At 38.3% G+C, this 16,062-nt stretch overlaps 2 protein-coding genes across 4 annotated transcripts in view; both read right to left on the bottom strand.

The window, feature by feature from the left end:
• castor1 (cytosolic arginine sensor for mTORC1 subunit 1) overlaps window positions 1-7,755 on the bottom strand; it is a 29,470-nt gene extending 21,715 nt beyond the window's left edge. For all 3 annotated transcript variants that reach the window (XM_063897567.1, XM_063897569.1, XM_063897568.1), the window contains exons 1-2: window positions 7,452-7,755; window positions 1,602-1,672 (exon numbers count right to left, since the gene is read on the bottom strand). In XM_063897567.1, coding sequence (XP_063753637.1) covers window positions 1,602-1,672; window positions 7,452-7,564 — 184 coding nt within the window. In that variant the 5' untranslated portion in view covers window positions 7,565-7,755. The remainder of the gene's footprint in view (window positions 1-1,601; window positions 1,673-7,451) is intronic.
• A 698-nt stretch (window positions 7,756-8,453) lies between these two features.
• On the bottom strand, window positions 8,454-15,509 carry nipsnap1 (nipsnap homolog 1 (C. elegans)). Its single transcript, XM_063896422.1, has 10 exons — window positions 15,329-15,509; window positions 13,809-13,936; window positions 13,106-13,151; window positions 12,615-12,709; window positions 12,188-12,258; window positions 11,938-12,078; window positions 10,918-10,949; window positions 10,691-10,785; window positions 9,994-10,077; window positions 8,454-9,089 (listed from the first exon to the last, which is right to left on the bottom strand). Exons 1-10 carry the CDS (start codon window positions 15,397-15,399, stop codon window positions 9,025-9,027), a joined length of 828 nt encoding a protein of 275 aa, XP_063752492.1. The 5' UTR covers window positions 15,400-15,509; the 3' UTR covers window positions 8,454-9,024.
• Window positions 15,510-16,062: the final 553 nt, after the last annotated feature.

The raw sequence follows: 16,062 nt of genomic DNA, 5'->3' as shown, positions 1-16,062 counted from the left end.
CGTAGGGAAATGTGCACCCTAACCCTTTCTGTGTGTCACTTCAAATACCAGTCCAAACGTACAATATATTAATGGCTTCCTAGCTCTTAACAAACTATTATTTGCATGCTTGAAATGTGTCTTTATTTATATTCTCTTAAACCTTCATAGGAGATATACAACTTTTTTGTTATGCTTAAGATAACAAAACATGGTTCTACCTCCTGCGGTGAATACAGTTTTTTTTCTCTCCTTCAAAGAGTTGGAGTTCTGGTTGGCATAATTTGTCACAGACAGCCCCTTGTGGCTTCTCTACACCAGCTTTCACCTCTTAAAATAGGCACTCAGAAGGAGAGCAAAGGAGACAGAGAGAAACAGAGCACCCGGAGGCAACATATGTCTTTGCAACTACATCCATGTGAAAGGACTAGACAAAAATGTCTGGATGCGGAGTGGGTGGGACTATTATACAGTAAGTTATACTGTGGACTCTGTCCTGGAAGTGCGTTCAGGCAGAAGGGGCAAAATATTAATAGAGGACAAACACATACTTTAATAATTGATAAACCTATCCATTGTCTTTTGGGATGGTCTAACACATATACAGTATATACTTTGAAAAAAATCTTTAATTGACAGACAAATATTCAGAAAACATAGATATATTCCTAATAAATATATTTGGGGAAAATAGAGGAAGACTGCAGAAAAATGTGGCTGCAGTTTAAAATCAAAATGCACTTAAGTCCTTTTGAATTACTTATTCAGGGTTTTAACCTCAAGTGCAGCTTGAACTTTATATACCAAAAAAAAAGGCTAACAGGAGAAACATTTTTATTGTAAAGTTGTGAACTTTGATAGCAAAGGTATGACAGGGGCTACTTATATTTGCATGGATATTTTTGGGATACATTTGTATTTTCTATACGATATGGTCCTATAGACCAATCATTCCCGTTTGGTAATTTAAGGAATCAAAGATGAAAGTAACATTACACTGATAACAAAGTCTTATGCTGTGGCCCAGTTGAAGACTACATGCTAGATACCAGATGACCATGTTTTGCCTGATTTTGGGAAGTGGTGTTGTTTGACTGGAGGAGATACTCACAGCTGCGAGTATTAAAAACAAATAGGGAAAACAGTGTGAAACAGCTCCATGACTTAGAGGAACAAACAAAAAAATTGCACTCAAGAAACTTCACTACATTTTGGGAATTAAAACACTTTTAGCCCCTATTTTGCTTCAAGCTTCAGAATCGCCTTAACGTGGAATTCCTATTATACACTTGTTTTCCCGTCAAACTGCCCATGACTAGTGAAAAGTGTGAAATTGATGGAGTTCCCCTTTAAGTTTCAAAATTAGAGAGAAACAGAAGCTTCCCTAATTTGTTGTTTGGTTGAAATTGATCAGTACATGTTTTGCATCATTCTCGTAGTACTCAAGTAAAAAAAAAAACGCCAATAATTTATTGTATTCTGGCTGGCGAACATTATACTATAAGGATCATTATGTAGTCTTCTGTATGGTGAATATTTATGGTGTACAACTAGGACTAAAGCGGTTAAAGTGGTTAAAGTGTAGGAGGACAGATTAAAGATTTAAAAAAAGGGTGCTTTACCTTTGAAACCTTCCTCATCAAGGACAACTGTGTAATTCTCTGGTGTCTCTGTCAGACTGAAAAACTTGCATCTGAAATAGAAGAGGAAGTACAGATGGGGAGAGGCATGTGGTTGGGGATAGAGAGAACATAAAAAGGGCAGGAGATAAAAAGAAGGTGGAGAGGAAAAAAGTGTTATTCATTTGCAACCAAATAGAATCAAGTAAATGGGGTTCTCCGAAATCGACACTGGTTTCAGGACTGGCTGTCACTCAATAAGCACAAGCCTGATCACCGCATTATGCCAGCAACGCTCCTTTATCCACAGCAAATTGGTGGGTAACACACCAAACTGGGGCACTGCTGCATTCAAGGAAAGACCTGGCATGACCTCTCTAAATGTGATGATATGGAAGTTTCAGAACCTGGAGCATTGCAAATAAGCATCCGATATGAAAATTGACATTTGGGATCACAGAACTGCTTTATACAAGACTGAAATTTGAAATGCCCTCGACAATAATGTAGTTTACTCTTTCTCCAGTTTCATATTTGGGCATCATTGGGCTTGGGGCCAAAAGCATTTGCTATCAAAGGTTTTTGCTTGGCCTGGCCACAGTGTTCAGTTCTATTGAATGTTGCCTTTGTGAAACAAAGTTAAAAAACAAACATCAAAGTACATAGGCCCAGAAGGTTTGATAGGGTTTGAGTGGAAGAACTGGAGAGGGAAACACATTTTCTTCGCTTACACTAGCTCTTAACAAATATGATTAATTAAATCCAGTTTCTGCAGCTAAGAATTTCCTTTTTAGTACATCCAAAGAAATACCTTTGGTAACGGAGATACACTGGATTTTTTTAAGGCAGCGAAAACTGATTACTGCGTACACCAGAAGCTGGGTTTGCCCTGTAGCCTGGACATAGCTATGAACTTTTGCAAAGGAAAACTAGAGTCCACTATTCAACTGCTAGTCCAGAATTAATATGGGTCTTTTATGCTCATTTTCAGGTTCATATTTGTATTTTGTGCCTCTACTGTGACATGTTTACATGCTTTTATGTTAAAAAATGTCTTTATTTTTCTCATACTGCCTGTGCTGCAGCACCTCTTTTCGTGTTGGAGGGCTAGCCAATAGGTGTCCAATTGAGTCATTCGGCACCTCTGACAAACGTATTCTCTATAGATTGGGCAGACAAAGCTCATCATGGGTAATATTTATAGCAACCACCATACTGTGGAAAAGCTTATTTTTCTTTCCTCGTAAGTTTCAGTGGGGAGACATTTGTGTTTATATCCTTCATAGATGCTCATCCAATTTTGCAACTCACAGGAGTTTATTGGGCGCATTTTAAGGAATAGTTTAACCTTTTAATGAACCTTATTATCAAGTAGACCTTCATTTTTAGTAGAAAGATATAAGCAATTTCTGGATGGATGAGCGTCCTTTGTTTTCCTTATATCCCTAAAATGAAAGTGCTGTATTATTCATGTTTTCCTAAAATCTCTCACTGGAGATAAACCATCCTCTTCTTCTGCTTGTCGTTCGGCTGAGGCTATTACAGTGGAAGCCTGAGTGAGAGTGCAATACTCCTGACTCAGCAAAAAGTAATCCCTGCCATGAGACCAGACAATCACCCCACATAGACAAAGAGAGGGAGCACTAACTACCAGCTGTGGTAGCAAGCTCCGCCAGCCCATTGTGCTATATTACACCCCCCATTTCCTCGTGAACCTTCACCTTCCCCTTGCTGGAAGTTTCCTGCAGGTAGTGCGTGTCAAGCATCTATCCTGTTAATGAGACCAATAAAGACAGTAGCTTTATAGCATGTGGTGTGCCTCTGGAGAAGACCGTTTGTGCCCTAATTTTGCACCTGCATCCCCGAAAGAACCTCAGCAAAGTATTAGTTGTAGGTTGTTAAAAACGTAGGGAAATCCATCTGTTTTTATTTGACTTCCTGTTTATAAAAAGGAACAGATAAAATGCCTTACCAAAGTTTCATTAGTGAAAACAGACTGAGAATGTATTTGCTTAACTTTGTTTAACAATCACTATTCATATTCCTCACTCTCACAGTCTAAGGATGGTGGCTGTACATGACCTACATCAATACACTTCTGCACTTCTTATGAAGGGAAAACACAACTTTATATCTCTTCTTGCAAAAACACTTACTAGAACTTGGTAGAATAAATGCAAAAAGAGTGCCCAACAACAATAAAGCTTGCTGCAGTGCCCTTACATCTACACATATCTCCTTTAGCAACACATAAAAATGAAAAACAGATAAGTAGAGGACAAATACAGCCCATAGGAACACAGTATGTCAGGTTTGGATTCTGCTCAACAGAATTTGTTTGTACAACGTGTTATATAACCCTGTCGGAAATAAAATATGTTCACGTTGTTCCCACTACCTGAAAGCAGAGTTAAAAACAGGGTGTCATTGATAGGGAGGAGAGGCAATATTGATTAAAAAAGTGGGATAATATTGGTGCACCTTTTCAGAATCTCCAGAAAGAAAATGGTAGTGACAGAAATAGTTAAGTCAAAAACGAAAACAGAGAAATAAAAAATACATTTAATCCCTGGCTCCATACACAGACTAGGCCAATGCCGGCGTAACACGCCCAATTCTAGTGTTGGAATGTGTGTGTGTGCATGATTTCATTATCTATTCAAACATCTGACAAGCACTTCTGAAGAATCAAAGTGACAGTTTGATCCAGAATCAACCACACTTCCAAGCAACTTCCTGAGCATATGAAACAAAACATCTAAAAATAGATGATGATATTGGCCTCAGCACTACCCATTGTCTGTAATGTTAGTCTGTAATCATTAATATACAGATTAATCAATTGATCAAGTGAAACAAAAGCATAGGCTAAATGTGCTGCTTTCCCTGGTTAATATCACTGTAATTTGAATGCATTTGGTTTTGGACTGTTGCCTGATGAACGCAACGGGAACACTCTGAAACTGTGACACATACAGTAGCTAGTGTATGATCACTGGTGCAAGTGTTGAAAACAAGCTTCTTCTATTGAAGCATGAAGAAACAAATAGGAGGAGACGGAAAATAACAAAAAAAAGGACGAGGAAGCAACAGGTAGCGAGGAAGCGGCTGAGTGGGGAAGATGAAAACCAAGCATACCAGAATCTGGACTTTGATCCACCTGCGCAAAGCAATGGGCGGTAGGTGGTTGTTGGGTTTGTGCAACTGATGCTCCAGCTGGGGAAACATGATAAGAAGCAGAGCAAACCGATGTTGTTGAAGATTGAGGAATGATCCTCGAGTCACCTCAGCCCCACTGACAGTGGCCGACAAAGCTGTCTGCTACCTCGGCTGCTTTCGAAAAAAATGATCTGTAGCGTTCTCACGGCCTACTGTTTATTCAGAACAATGGGGAAAGTTTTTGTTTTTTTCAAATGCCTGCATGTTATTAGAGGCAGGGGGGCAGCCTTGTGCAAAAGTGGGGAGCAAGAGCCCCAACCTTGACAGATCACTGAAGCAAACAAGTGAAAGACTCGCCACCGGGGTTTCTGGCTCAGCTGAGGCATTGTTCCAACCCATGCTCTCGTTAGTGAGCTGCAGAAAAGAAGAAAGAAGGACTCTGTGGAGCCTGCAGGGCTGCATCCACAGTAAAGCAACACCAATATTTTGGGCTGAGTACTGGGCTTAGTTTACTACCACTCCCAGAAACTCCAAACAACAACTGAGGACAAGGTATAAAATAACAGCTTGCAAGCTTACAAAAGTGTTTAATAGAAGCTTACTTACACTTTTTATAAGAGTGCATGATTTCAGAACAAATCTAACATGATTCATGGCAAAACCAACCTAATAACAAGGCCTGACCTAAATCATATTTCCTCACTTATGAAACTTGACTTTTCTCGTACCTTAGCCATTTTGATGACAGTAGCTAAACATAGCTGACCATCACAGATTAACAATGCAGCTGATAGTGGGAATGTTGTCCCTCATCAAAAAGGGTTCTTATTTTTGGGCAAGGCAAAGTCTCTAACTACTTTCATCCTCCGTACCTAAGGTATTTTAATCATTAGTTGTGCTGGATTATGTTAAAAGAAACATCTACATTTTTACAGTTCAGATAAGTCTGGCTCCTAGAAGTGATTATAACCTTCTTAAAATTCTGCTCAGGACTGCTTTCAAATCACTTTGAGTGTATTCACAGGGAGTTGTTTGCTAATGAATAGCAGGGGCCTGAAAGAGGGAGATGGCAAAAACCAACCAAGGCAATCAGGCTTGTTTGCTCCATTGTTTTGAGTTGCTATGAACTCAATTTTCTCCACCACTCCCTAATCTCAATCCGTCTATAGTTTGACCAGAGAGGAAGGGGGGGGGGGGGGGGGGGCACAAAACCATGCTATAGAAAAAGAACAGGAAAAACCAAGCAAAAGCACAATAATGCCACAGTAAGGTGATATAACTCCAAAGCATGCAAAAACCAACACACTGGAAAACAGACAGGGCTACTAATCAAAGGAAGAATGGCCTGCATTTTTTTCTGGTTCATTCTTGGCCCAGCCAACATTCCCCCTACACTCACAGCAACTGTTCAAGTATGTAGGCAAATACTTTTGAAATAAAGTAAAACCTTGACTGTAAATCCGGGAGGTGCTCTTCCTGGTAATATATATATTACTAATATATAATAATAATAGCAATAGCAATTGCTCAGTATGAACCTGTTAGCCTGTGCCTTAGAAACGACGCAATTACAGTACTTGTATTATTCACAGTGGCTTGTTGTTTTTTTTAGGATAAGCCTTGTAGTTTATAACGTCATCATGCCCGTGGGTCTGGTATGGACATGTCCAAACCTACTGTCTCACCCTATACTCTGAGACAAATGCGGGATGATGGATGCAGCTAGGCATGAACTGATGTGAAGCATTTGTCAGAACAAGATATAAATCAAATGTTTCTGTCAGTTGACAAGATATGAACAGTAAGTGTCTTCCAGGATGATGATCCCCCACTCGCAGGCAAGGGTTAGTCCTGTTTCCAACAAACAAAATATTAAAAGGGTTGGTACTTATAAGATGCTGTAGATAAGCAAATCCTCAACAATGTTGTGATATCTAGACTTCAGAAGTCACAGAGCACAAAGGAATCAGAGGAGGACAAGACATTTGCTTACAACTTCTTCCTATCTTGAAATGTAGCTGAGCCACTGCCTTTCATATATCACGGGCAGTTCAAAGACAGATGTTGAGCTCTAGCCATGCATATGTGGGGCAGCGAAAGTAATAAACAATTACATAACAAAGGGAGGATATCCAGGGATTAACTGAAAACTGGTACAAATGCCAACATGAGATGCGTACAACTTGCAAACGGGATGTTGGCCTTGGGTAAAGGAGGTCAAAGTTCAATTTTGTGCTGGAGGAACATGGTATTTTAAGATATTTGATCAATGTTCTGCTGAAGCAACATATATGACAAACTATTCATGCATGCATTTCACAGGACTACAAAATACATGCATATTAAGAGCATGCAATGTGATTATTCCTGCAGGTTTATTCAAATATAACCTAACGAAATATAATGAATGTCATATCTCCATCGTTAGAATTAATTCCCAAAGAAAGGGCCTGTTTTTGGCTAATGTACAATTTTACAAACGTTAATATACGTCATGAACTACTGTAATTCCTAACAGCTACATGCATTTCAGTAGACCCATGGAGGCAAAGCAGGGCATGCACAGGCAAATACCCCCAGTAATGGCTCTGCCACCCAGTGAATGAAAAGGCGATGAGGGTTATCTCATATCGTACTGGATTACCCGGGTGAGTCACACAAACATTAGACCCCGATCAATAATAATCTTCTTACCGGGTTCTGTTCCGGAGGAATATCAGTTTAATCAGGGGGTGTGTGAAATTCACCAGCCCATTCTTGGATATGCTGATGACTCGGAGCCTGTGGTCCAATATGTGCAAGTCCATATTGTCGGTAGCGTGCAGTGCCGTCTCCTCGAGTGTGCATGCGGCGGAGAAAACGCCTTCCTAACTCAGTGGTATCATTCAAATGTTAAATATAGGCCTGGATGATGACCATTACCGACGATTACAACCACCACGTCCCGCTGTGCGCCTCTCACAAGGCGAAAAACATCCGACGCAATCCGACTCCAGCCTCGCAGAACTACTGTATATTCAAATAAAGGGACAGCACCCGAAACGCCACGCCCCCTTCTCTTAAAGTTACAGGCTTATGTTGAATGTCTTGCACATGCACGTCTGTTGTTCAGCTGCGAACAGAAAGGAAAGTTTCTTTTCAAATTAAAGTACACATGCACCATATGGCCAAACATAAAGCTATATACTTTGGTTACAGGTCAAAAATGTGTACACTAATGTTTAAAAAACAACAAGTTGTGGTTTAACAGGCAATGTATGTTCCAGTCTATTTCCAGAACGTTCTGCTGTTGACAAACTCAGACTTAGCCTGAAAAGCACGAAAAAAACGTTTTTTGTTTTGTTTCTTAGCAATTCGGTTTTTGTACTGATAAAAGAACCAATATATAAACTTGTTGATTAGTGTATTTCAGAGATAATGGTCACACTAATGAGAGAGATTAAAACATCTCCCGAATAAACTAGCACAGGGACACTTTATACCCACTAAAGTTCAGTTTAACTTAGTTTTGCTTAATTTATATTAAACTTTTACAAATACTCATAAGCTCAAGTATGCCCCATAAAATTCTTAATAACACAAGTCAATGGTATTACTAGGATCACGCTGCTGTTTTGGTAAACGTTTTTACGAAGATACTGACTGCCCCAGTTCCACCTCTTACTGTTAAAAAAAATAATCAGATATTTTTACAAGTGAGGTCTGTCAAGCTTTATTTGTAATCAAACAGCTGTGAAGTTCATTGTGATCTCATTCACTGTGATTTATATCCAGTCATAAAACTGCAATCATAAATTCCCAGCTGGAGGATATTGTGAAATACAAATAGCTGGCCCTTTACCATTATTCATACTAAAAACTAAAAGCAGGATACACACGTCACCTAACTTAAAATGTCATTCTCAATCTATAGTGTAACATACAGGCAAGTAGTGAAAGAAATACCATTCAGTATTATATTGGGCCAGTATTGTTGTGTTTCACATACTTGACCTAAACTGCTTGAACTCGGGGCATTTCAGGATCTTCAAAATCTACACAGACAAACAATTCACCATTAGTTTGCATAACTGGCGAGCTGCTTTGCAAATATAGAATCAGTTTACATCCTTGAACGTCATACAGATTATCCAGCAGATCAACAATCTGACAATTTGAGCGCCTGATAAATAAAATGTATTATTATTATTATTATTATTATTAATAAAGGTTTCTCTGGCAGTAGGTGAATGACTTTTAGTTAATGCTCCCAGGTCCGACCATCTTCTTATTGTAAGGGCGAACTTTTGGTGGGAATCATTATCCTAGACTCCATGCTTCTGATCAAAGGCACTGAGGAAAGAAAGAAACACATTAACTCAAAGACAATAGAATTAACAGTCATTTACATAAAAAATGATTCAAAGCTTTTCACACCATTATGATATGATGTAGTGAAGTGTGGCACGTTATCTGCATTATTTCACAGAATACTCTCATCACATCATGTTCACTATTTTTCCAATCCCAGATTATACTTATATTGGTAATATTGCTTATTGGGAAATGTATAGCTATAAATGTGTCTTAATGAGCGCACATGTTTGTGTCTCTGGCCTGTACAAAACAAATCGTTGCTTAATACACTTAATATTCCAGTTAACTTTATATTTCAATACACAAGTTGTCTCTATGTACTCTCTGCACTGGTAAAGTAAATATATGCAATGCTTCACAGCTTCTTTCATTTAAAAAATGTCCATTTTGCATCGCCAATCCTATCCATAGTATTTGAAGCAACAATTCTTATTGCACGGTGGCAAAGTCCTTAGGGGCTTGGCCTGGGAACTGGAAGGTCACCAGTTCAAGTCCCCGAAAGACCTAGTGCCACCGTGGTGTCCCTGAGCAAGACACTGGTTACCTACACTGCTCCCCGGGCGCCGTACATAATGGCAGCCCACTGCTCCTAACACTAGGATGGGTCAAATGCAGAGACCGCATTTCGTTGTCCTAGTACTTGTACTCTGTGCAATGACAATAAAAGTTGAATCTTATTATCTTATCTTATCTTATTAATCTTATAAACCACAACTTCAGTCACTGATTTGATCTGAAGTTGTGGTCTTATTAAAATACAAATATACCTTAAATATAGGCTTGTAAATATCATCATATGAGGCATAAGTCACTTTTGGTTTAACTGTGGATGATTTTCTAGGGAACATACAGTATGTGTGGTTGTTTGTTTCTCTCATACCTGTATAATACACATTTGCATCCCATCCTTCCTTCATCCAGGCAGAGTTTCTGGTCTCCTCTCGGGACTGGAGGCTTTCATAACCTGCAAACACAAGTAACCAAAGTGTATGTTAAGTTACAAGTAGATAAATGAATGATACTTATACAAAACCTTTAGTTTGCCTTTTGTTATGGGATCAGGCAACATTTAGTTTTGGCTGTACAAATAACTTATAGCGGCAGATTTACAAAATAATTGAATTTCTTGTTATAAACCTCAGTATCATCCCAAAAACACTTTAAGGGGGAACATGTGGAAGAAACCTCAACAATATCACAGAGTAGCCAATACAGACAGTAGATGTTGTATACACAGACTACACAAACACAGTAAAAATACAATATGGACCTTTAGTATGACAATTCTACAATGGGATGCGTGTAGAGGAAAACAATTGCAGCGTTTCCACTTCAGTAACTAGTGCATTATAACCTTCTTCTAATGACCAACTACCAACATCATTTAAACAAGTACTCACATCACAGCATTTAGCACCAGTTTTAAATTAGTCTGCCTTTAGCTACCATTTCCTTTATGAGAGATTTCACTGCCACTCCCTAAATACACAAAACAATTCCTCGATGATGATGATGATGATGATGATGATGATGATGATGATGATGATGATGATGATGAGTGAATGTAACATACTCACCCCACAAATGATGAACAACATACAGGTCCCCAATCTGCGAGAAGAACCCGCCCACTGCTTCGTTGTTTTCCTGTCTGTACATGATTGCCCTCGCCCTGTAGTGAGACATGTTATTTTCAGGGGTATAATGATCACCTAAACACCGGTCATACTTAATCCTTACTTTTGAAAAAGTTCAGGTGGCTGATATTATCTTTTTTTTTTTTTTTTTAAACATTAAACCTTACCAGTGGTTTCCCCATTCAATCATGGTTCCTGGCTGAAACACAAGTGTGGAGGTAACTTATTAAAAACAGTTCAAACATAACTAAGCATATTTATTTTAGACGAACCGACGAACTCAATAAGCCAAATGAGCCCACATGCAGGAAGATTTTATCAGATTTGGTTGAACATAGATTTGATCAGTTATGTTTTCAACCACTTTATCAGGTGCATCTCTCTATTTGTGGACAGCTCACTATCTAACCCAATGAGTCAACTGTGAAATAAAAAAATGTAAAATCACACAATTAGCATTTGGAAGGGCTAGTATGAGCATGGGCAAGGTGTGAGACGAGTCTGATCGAACAAGAAAAAATGTAAATTGCAGTAATGTGTACCATAAAACTGTGTTAGACAGTGATACCAAACCATTAGCGTGGACAAAGATGGCGCAATAGGCTCAAATAATCCAGCTTGTTTTAAAGGTTACCTTTGCATGTTAATAATACCTGCATGTGTACAAAGTGGCACTCATTCAGTTTATAGGGAGGATGCTCTGTGATACAAACTATTATCTTACTGAATTCATCAGTGTCAGCTAAGCCATGGTAAACACTCAAAGAATCTGTAATAATAAATATTTGTGTTTCAGAAAAAAGGTAATTTGTTTTGCAACTATGTGGTGGCCTTACATACTGGTAGGGGATTGCAATATTAAGCATATATTCAATTAAAAGAAAAACCAGAACGATTACATTTCACATTTTCATTATTTTCTGGGGAGTTAAATCGTAAGATACTTGTTTAAATGTGATTAATGAAAAATAAATCTTTAGAAACCTTAAACTAATACTTTTAATTCAAATTGCAAGTCCATTTGTCCTCCTAATTTGTAAAAAGGTTCATTAGGATTTATTTTAGAATGAAACTACCCAACTGACAGAACTGACTCGGGTCAATTCTATATAATTCTGGAGAAAAAAAATTGAAAATTGAAAGTAAATGTAATTTATGGCATTAATATGTACAATACTTGTGAATACCTTGAGACAATATGTTCGCATTTCATAGATGTTTGGTCCTGGTCTGGGCACGGGTTCATTCCAGAAACTGAACTCCAGGAGGAGCTGATTCCGCCTTGAAATCAACATTTTCGCCCTCTCTTTGCGAAACTCTAAATACGCCTGAAGGGAGATACAAATGTTTTCAATAAGATATACTATACAGTTATTTTCTTTTGCTCAAGGGAAAAGGAAATTCTGGAAAGCTGAAAAAAAACTGTTCACAGTCAACCTTGTCATTATTCAGCTTCTTCAGGCATTCAGTCAAGGCCGGGTATCCTCCTCTGTATCGCCATAGATGCACTGCAAGAAACAGAGCAGCAGATGTCACTGCAGCACTGTGTGAGGAGTGAAGCCACCCACACAGCAAACAGACACACTACAATGCATTGCGATCACTTCTCGCTGTCACTGAAGGATCTTAATGTACATTATACAGTGTAAATGATCATGTGCAGGGGAGAAGTGCTGGCGGTGAGTCATCTGGTACTGCCTGTACCTTTTTCTGTCATGCTCTGCCAAACAATTCACTGCAGCTATGAACATTCATTGGGCCAGAAAAAAGAAACTAACGCTCAAAGAAAACAGTGATGGTGATCAACAAGATGTGATGTTTTATTTATTTTTTCATCATGTTTATGGTTGCATTTGCCGCTTACCTGCTTGGTCCTGTTCTCCATACCAGGTATTCCAGCTTCCGACCACCTCACATGGGTAATCCTGGTCCTGATGGAGCCTGGTTTGCACCTCAGCCCTAAGAGCAGCATTACAAATATTCCAATATTTTCATACAGCAATTGTGTGAATATGGCAGAAGTTATAATATACTGTCACCAAGAACAACTAGAAGTCCACAATTATCCAACTTGCTGTTATACCCACGATATCACTTCAATTGTAAACTTAATGAGTTTTGAGATACAATGCAATATTGTCAATTTCAAGATTATAGGAAACAAAATCTAATTAGCAGTTCCTTAACTGAAAGCTGGTTTCCTTAATCTGTCGTTAATTGTTTGGAAATGCAGGTTTTCAAAATGTACGTTTGACAGAAACCTAATTAACCATGAAAAGGATTTCATACTTGTCGAAATATACCATACTGTTTGAATAAATGCAAGATACGTTTTAAAGCAGTGAACACACTCACTCTAGACTGTTGTATTCTTCCAGGCACTCTGGTTTGACGTTGTGAACTAAAAAAGACAGACAGACATATCAGAAATAGATTTTTCTTTTTTTTTTAAATACAAGCAACCCTTAAAATTCCTCAACAAAGTAATTTCACACTCCGATTCAGCACAGGCTCCTATTCAAACAACGGATTTGCTTTCAATAGGTTATAGGCTATGGCCGATAGAGTGTTGAAATTGAAATCCCCACATGGTGTGATGTACGCCACAAAAAAAGATCAAAGCCCTAGGAAGAATGATAGATTTCTCTACTAGAGTCAGACACAGTTATCGACATCCTCTCAAAAGAAAACATTGTTTTGATGTCGCTTTAAAACTTTACAGACTTGACGCCTTACATTATAATATATTGACTTGTTGCTGCCTGTATGTTTCACATGTACGATGAAACAGAAATGTGTTCAAGTGAAAAGCTGTGCTTGTGCCTCATGTCATGTTACCTTCAGTTATCTGAGGTCACTGAAGCCAGATTTAATTCAATCAACATTATTTGTTTTGCCATTTTCTGCAGAGATAAATGGATGATAGACTGTTTTAACTTAAAACAGAATCCATTTCATTATAATATGATGCAACTGTATCACATTGACCTGTGTCTGGCCCTCTGCAACCTCACACTCAATGAAGTCAAACCGAGAAACCAAAGATCTTTATGCCTACATTGAATTTTATACAGGTTGCTGGTCTCTTTCTTTGACAGCAGGTTGGAGTGGGCATCTTTCCTGGCATCTACTTGGTGCACAAATAAGGAACGGAACCAGCCTTTGTCTCTGCTCTCCGAAAACCTCCTACACAGAAACGAGATGACAGAAAGTTTCACAAAAGCTCAAACATAAAAAGTGTATTGATTTAAAAAAGAAAAACTCAAAAGGAACATGGAGATCTGCGTGACATATCAGCTAAAAGATGCTAATATTCTTTGATATGAAAAACATGCATACTGTATGAGTGAGTGGGCTGAATGACATAGCATGTGTCTTCACAAAAACACTTCTTTTCATCCACTCTGGAGCGGAGAAAAGGGGAATTTTAATCACTTTAGTAACTATTGTTACTATAGAGGCTCCAATCAGTATTTACAAATGAATAACAGTCTCTCAAAGTCAGAGGCGACAGGTATAGAAAAATATCATATATTGTGTCTTTAGGCATTTTGAAGGAACTTGCCCAAAGAAAAATAAACTGGATAGGGATATATAAGTGGCATTAGAGCAAACAGGGATAATCATACCTTTGATACCACTAAATTGAGGTAAAAAACGAATTATTTAAGGCTTGAAAATACACAAAATCAATCCATAAATGTGGTTGTATAGGGCTATGTATGTATAGTTATGCTTCCAAACTCAGAATGACATTCGATCCTAGGACAGTTGAAGGATTCCCTTTGAATGGACATTTCTAAAGCTGCTTCAATGTCAACATTAACTTCAATTCAGGGATTTCTGTGTGTGTTGGACCAAGAGCAGCCCAAAGAGGAGAGTTAGTATGCCCACTAATGGATTAGGAAGCTATGTTATGCATATGTGTACTTGTTACCTCACAGACACTTTGTAAGGCTTTATTTAATATTCTGAAATCCCCAATCAAACTTTCAAGGTCAGAGAGACTTTTTAACCTTAAGGGCTTTAATTATAAACTATAATTAGAATGTACCATGCCTCCTCTGAAACATAACAAAAGTAGGAATCAAGCCAGAAAATATGTAGCTGAATAAAGCCAGACACAGAGGAGATGCATACAGAGTGAAGGCACAGATAAGATGTTAACAAGTGGCGGTTACATTAAGTGAAGCTTTACAGGACAAAGTTCAGAGGTCCAGCAAATGATTACAGCTGCTTTGGAAAACTGCCCGGTTGTGTTGTTAATAATGACCATGATTCCTAACATAAAAGGTGTTTACTTGAGCATATGATATTACACGCACACATTAACTCATTTTATCATTCAGCCAATAGCAGTTCACTTGTGGAGATACATATAAAGTGTAATGCATGCAGAAACCCCCCCCCCCCCCCAAAATGGGTTTGTGTTTGTCAGACACAGAAAAGTCTGTTTAGCAATATTTTAGTTTGGTAACGTTGTTATAGCAAACTAACGCAAATGTTTTACAAGTTAAGGGATGTGAGGCCTTTAATAAACATGTAATTATGCTTTACATTAAAACATAACTTCTTTACCTGGTTGCTCGGTGCAGCCTCGCAGAATAGCAGTTCAACATCTGTCCTTTGGACCACACAGTCGTCGCCATGTTCTCTGTCAAGTAAAAACTTATTTGGACACGTAAAGGCAGCAGTGTGGTTAATGTTTACCTCCTGGCGCTGCCCTCTCTATTGTGAGGGCTAAACTGTCAGCTGCTAAAGGAGTTAGCCCGCCGGGGATTTAAAAACACGCGAGACTCTGTGACGCAGTTACGCAGGGATCAATATGCACAATCGATCAGACAGACATGATTAGTTGAGTTTGGCTTTAGGCAAAACAGTTTTTTCTAAATTATTATTTAGTAAGTAATCAAATAATTTACTTAAAACAGCAATGTGCCGCTTTAATTGTATGATGAATGTTTAATTTAATTGTAGGCCTTTTTATTAATGCTTTTCTATAGGCGTGGCAACTTAACGGCTTGGTATTTGGAGTGTATATTACAAGCATTAACTTCAGTTATCAAGGGAACATCCCGAAAAATAAAGCAGGCTATAACAATAAAATGTGGGTCTACATTATCATAAGTACAATCAGCCTACTGTATAGGGGAGGAAACCATTTAATGATTTCAATTAAATGACTACATTTACAATCTGGAAGGTTGTAACTATAGTTTTGCCGCTGGGCCATTTGCTGTTTTTATTAAATACAACATCCAGATACCAAAAAACCTTTCCCTGCAAAAGCTACTACAGATGAAGAAACAAGA

The sequence above is a fragment of the Eleginops maclovinus genome, chromosome 12 (genome assembly GCF_036324505.1).
Source record: "Eleginops maclovinus isolate JMC-PN-2008 ecotype Puerto Natales chromosome 12, JC_Emac_rtc_rv5, whole genome shotgun sequence".
NCBI classification, from domain to species: domain Eukaryota; kingdom Metazoa; phylum Chordata; class Actinopteri; order Perciformes; family Eleginopidae; genus Eleginops; species Eleginops maclovinus.
Note: the sequence above shows the minus strand (reverse complement) of the source record. Positions and strands in the feature narration are given on the sequence as shown.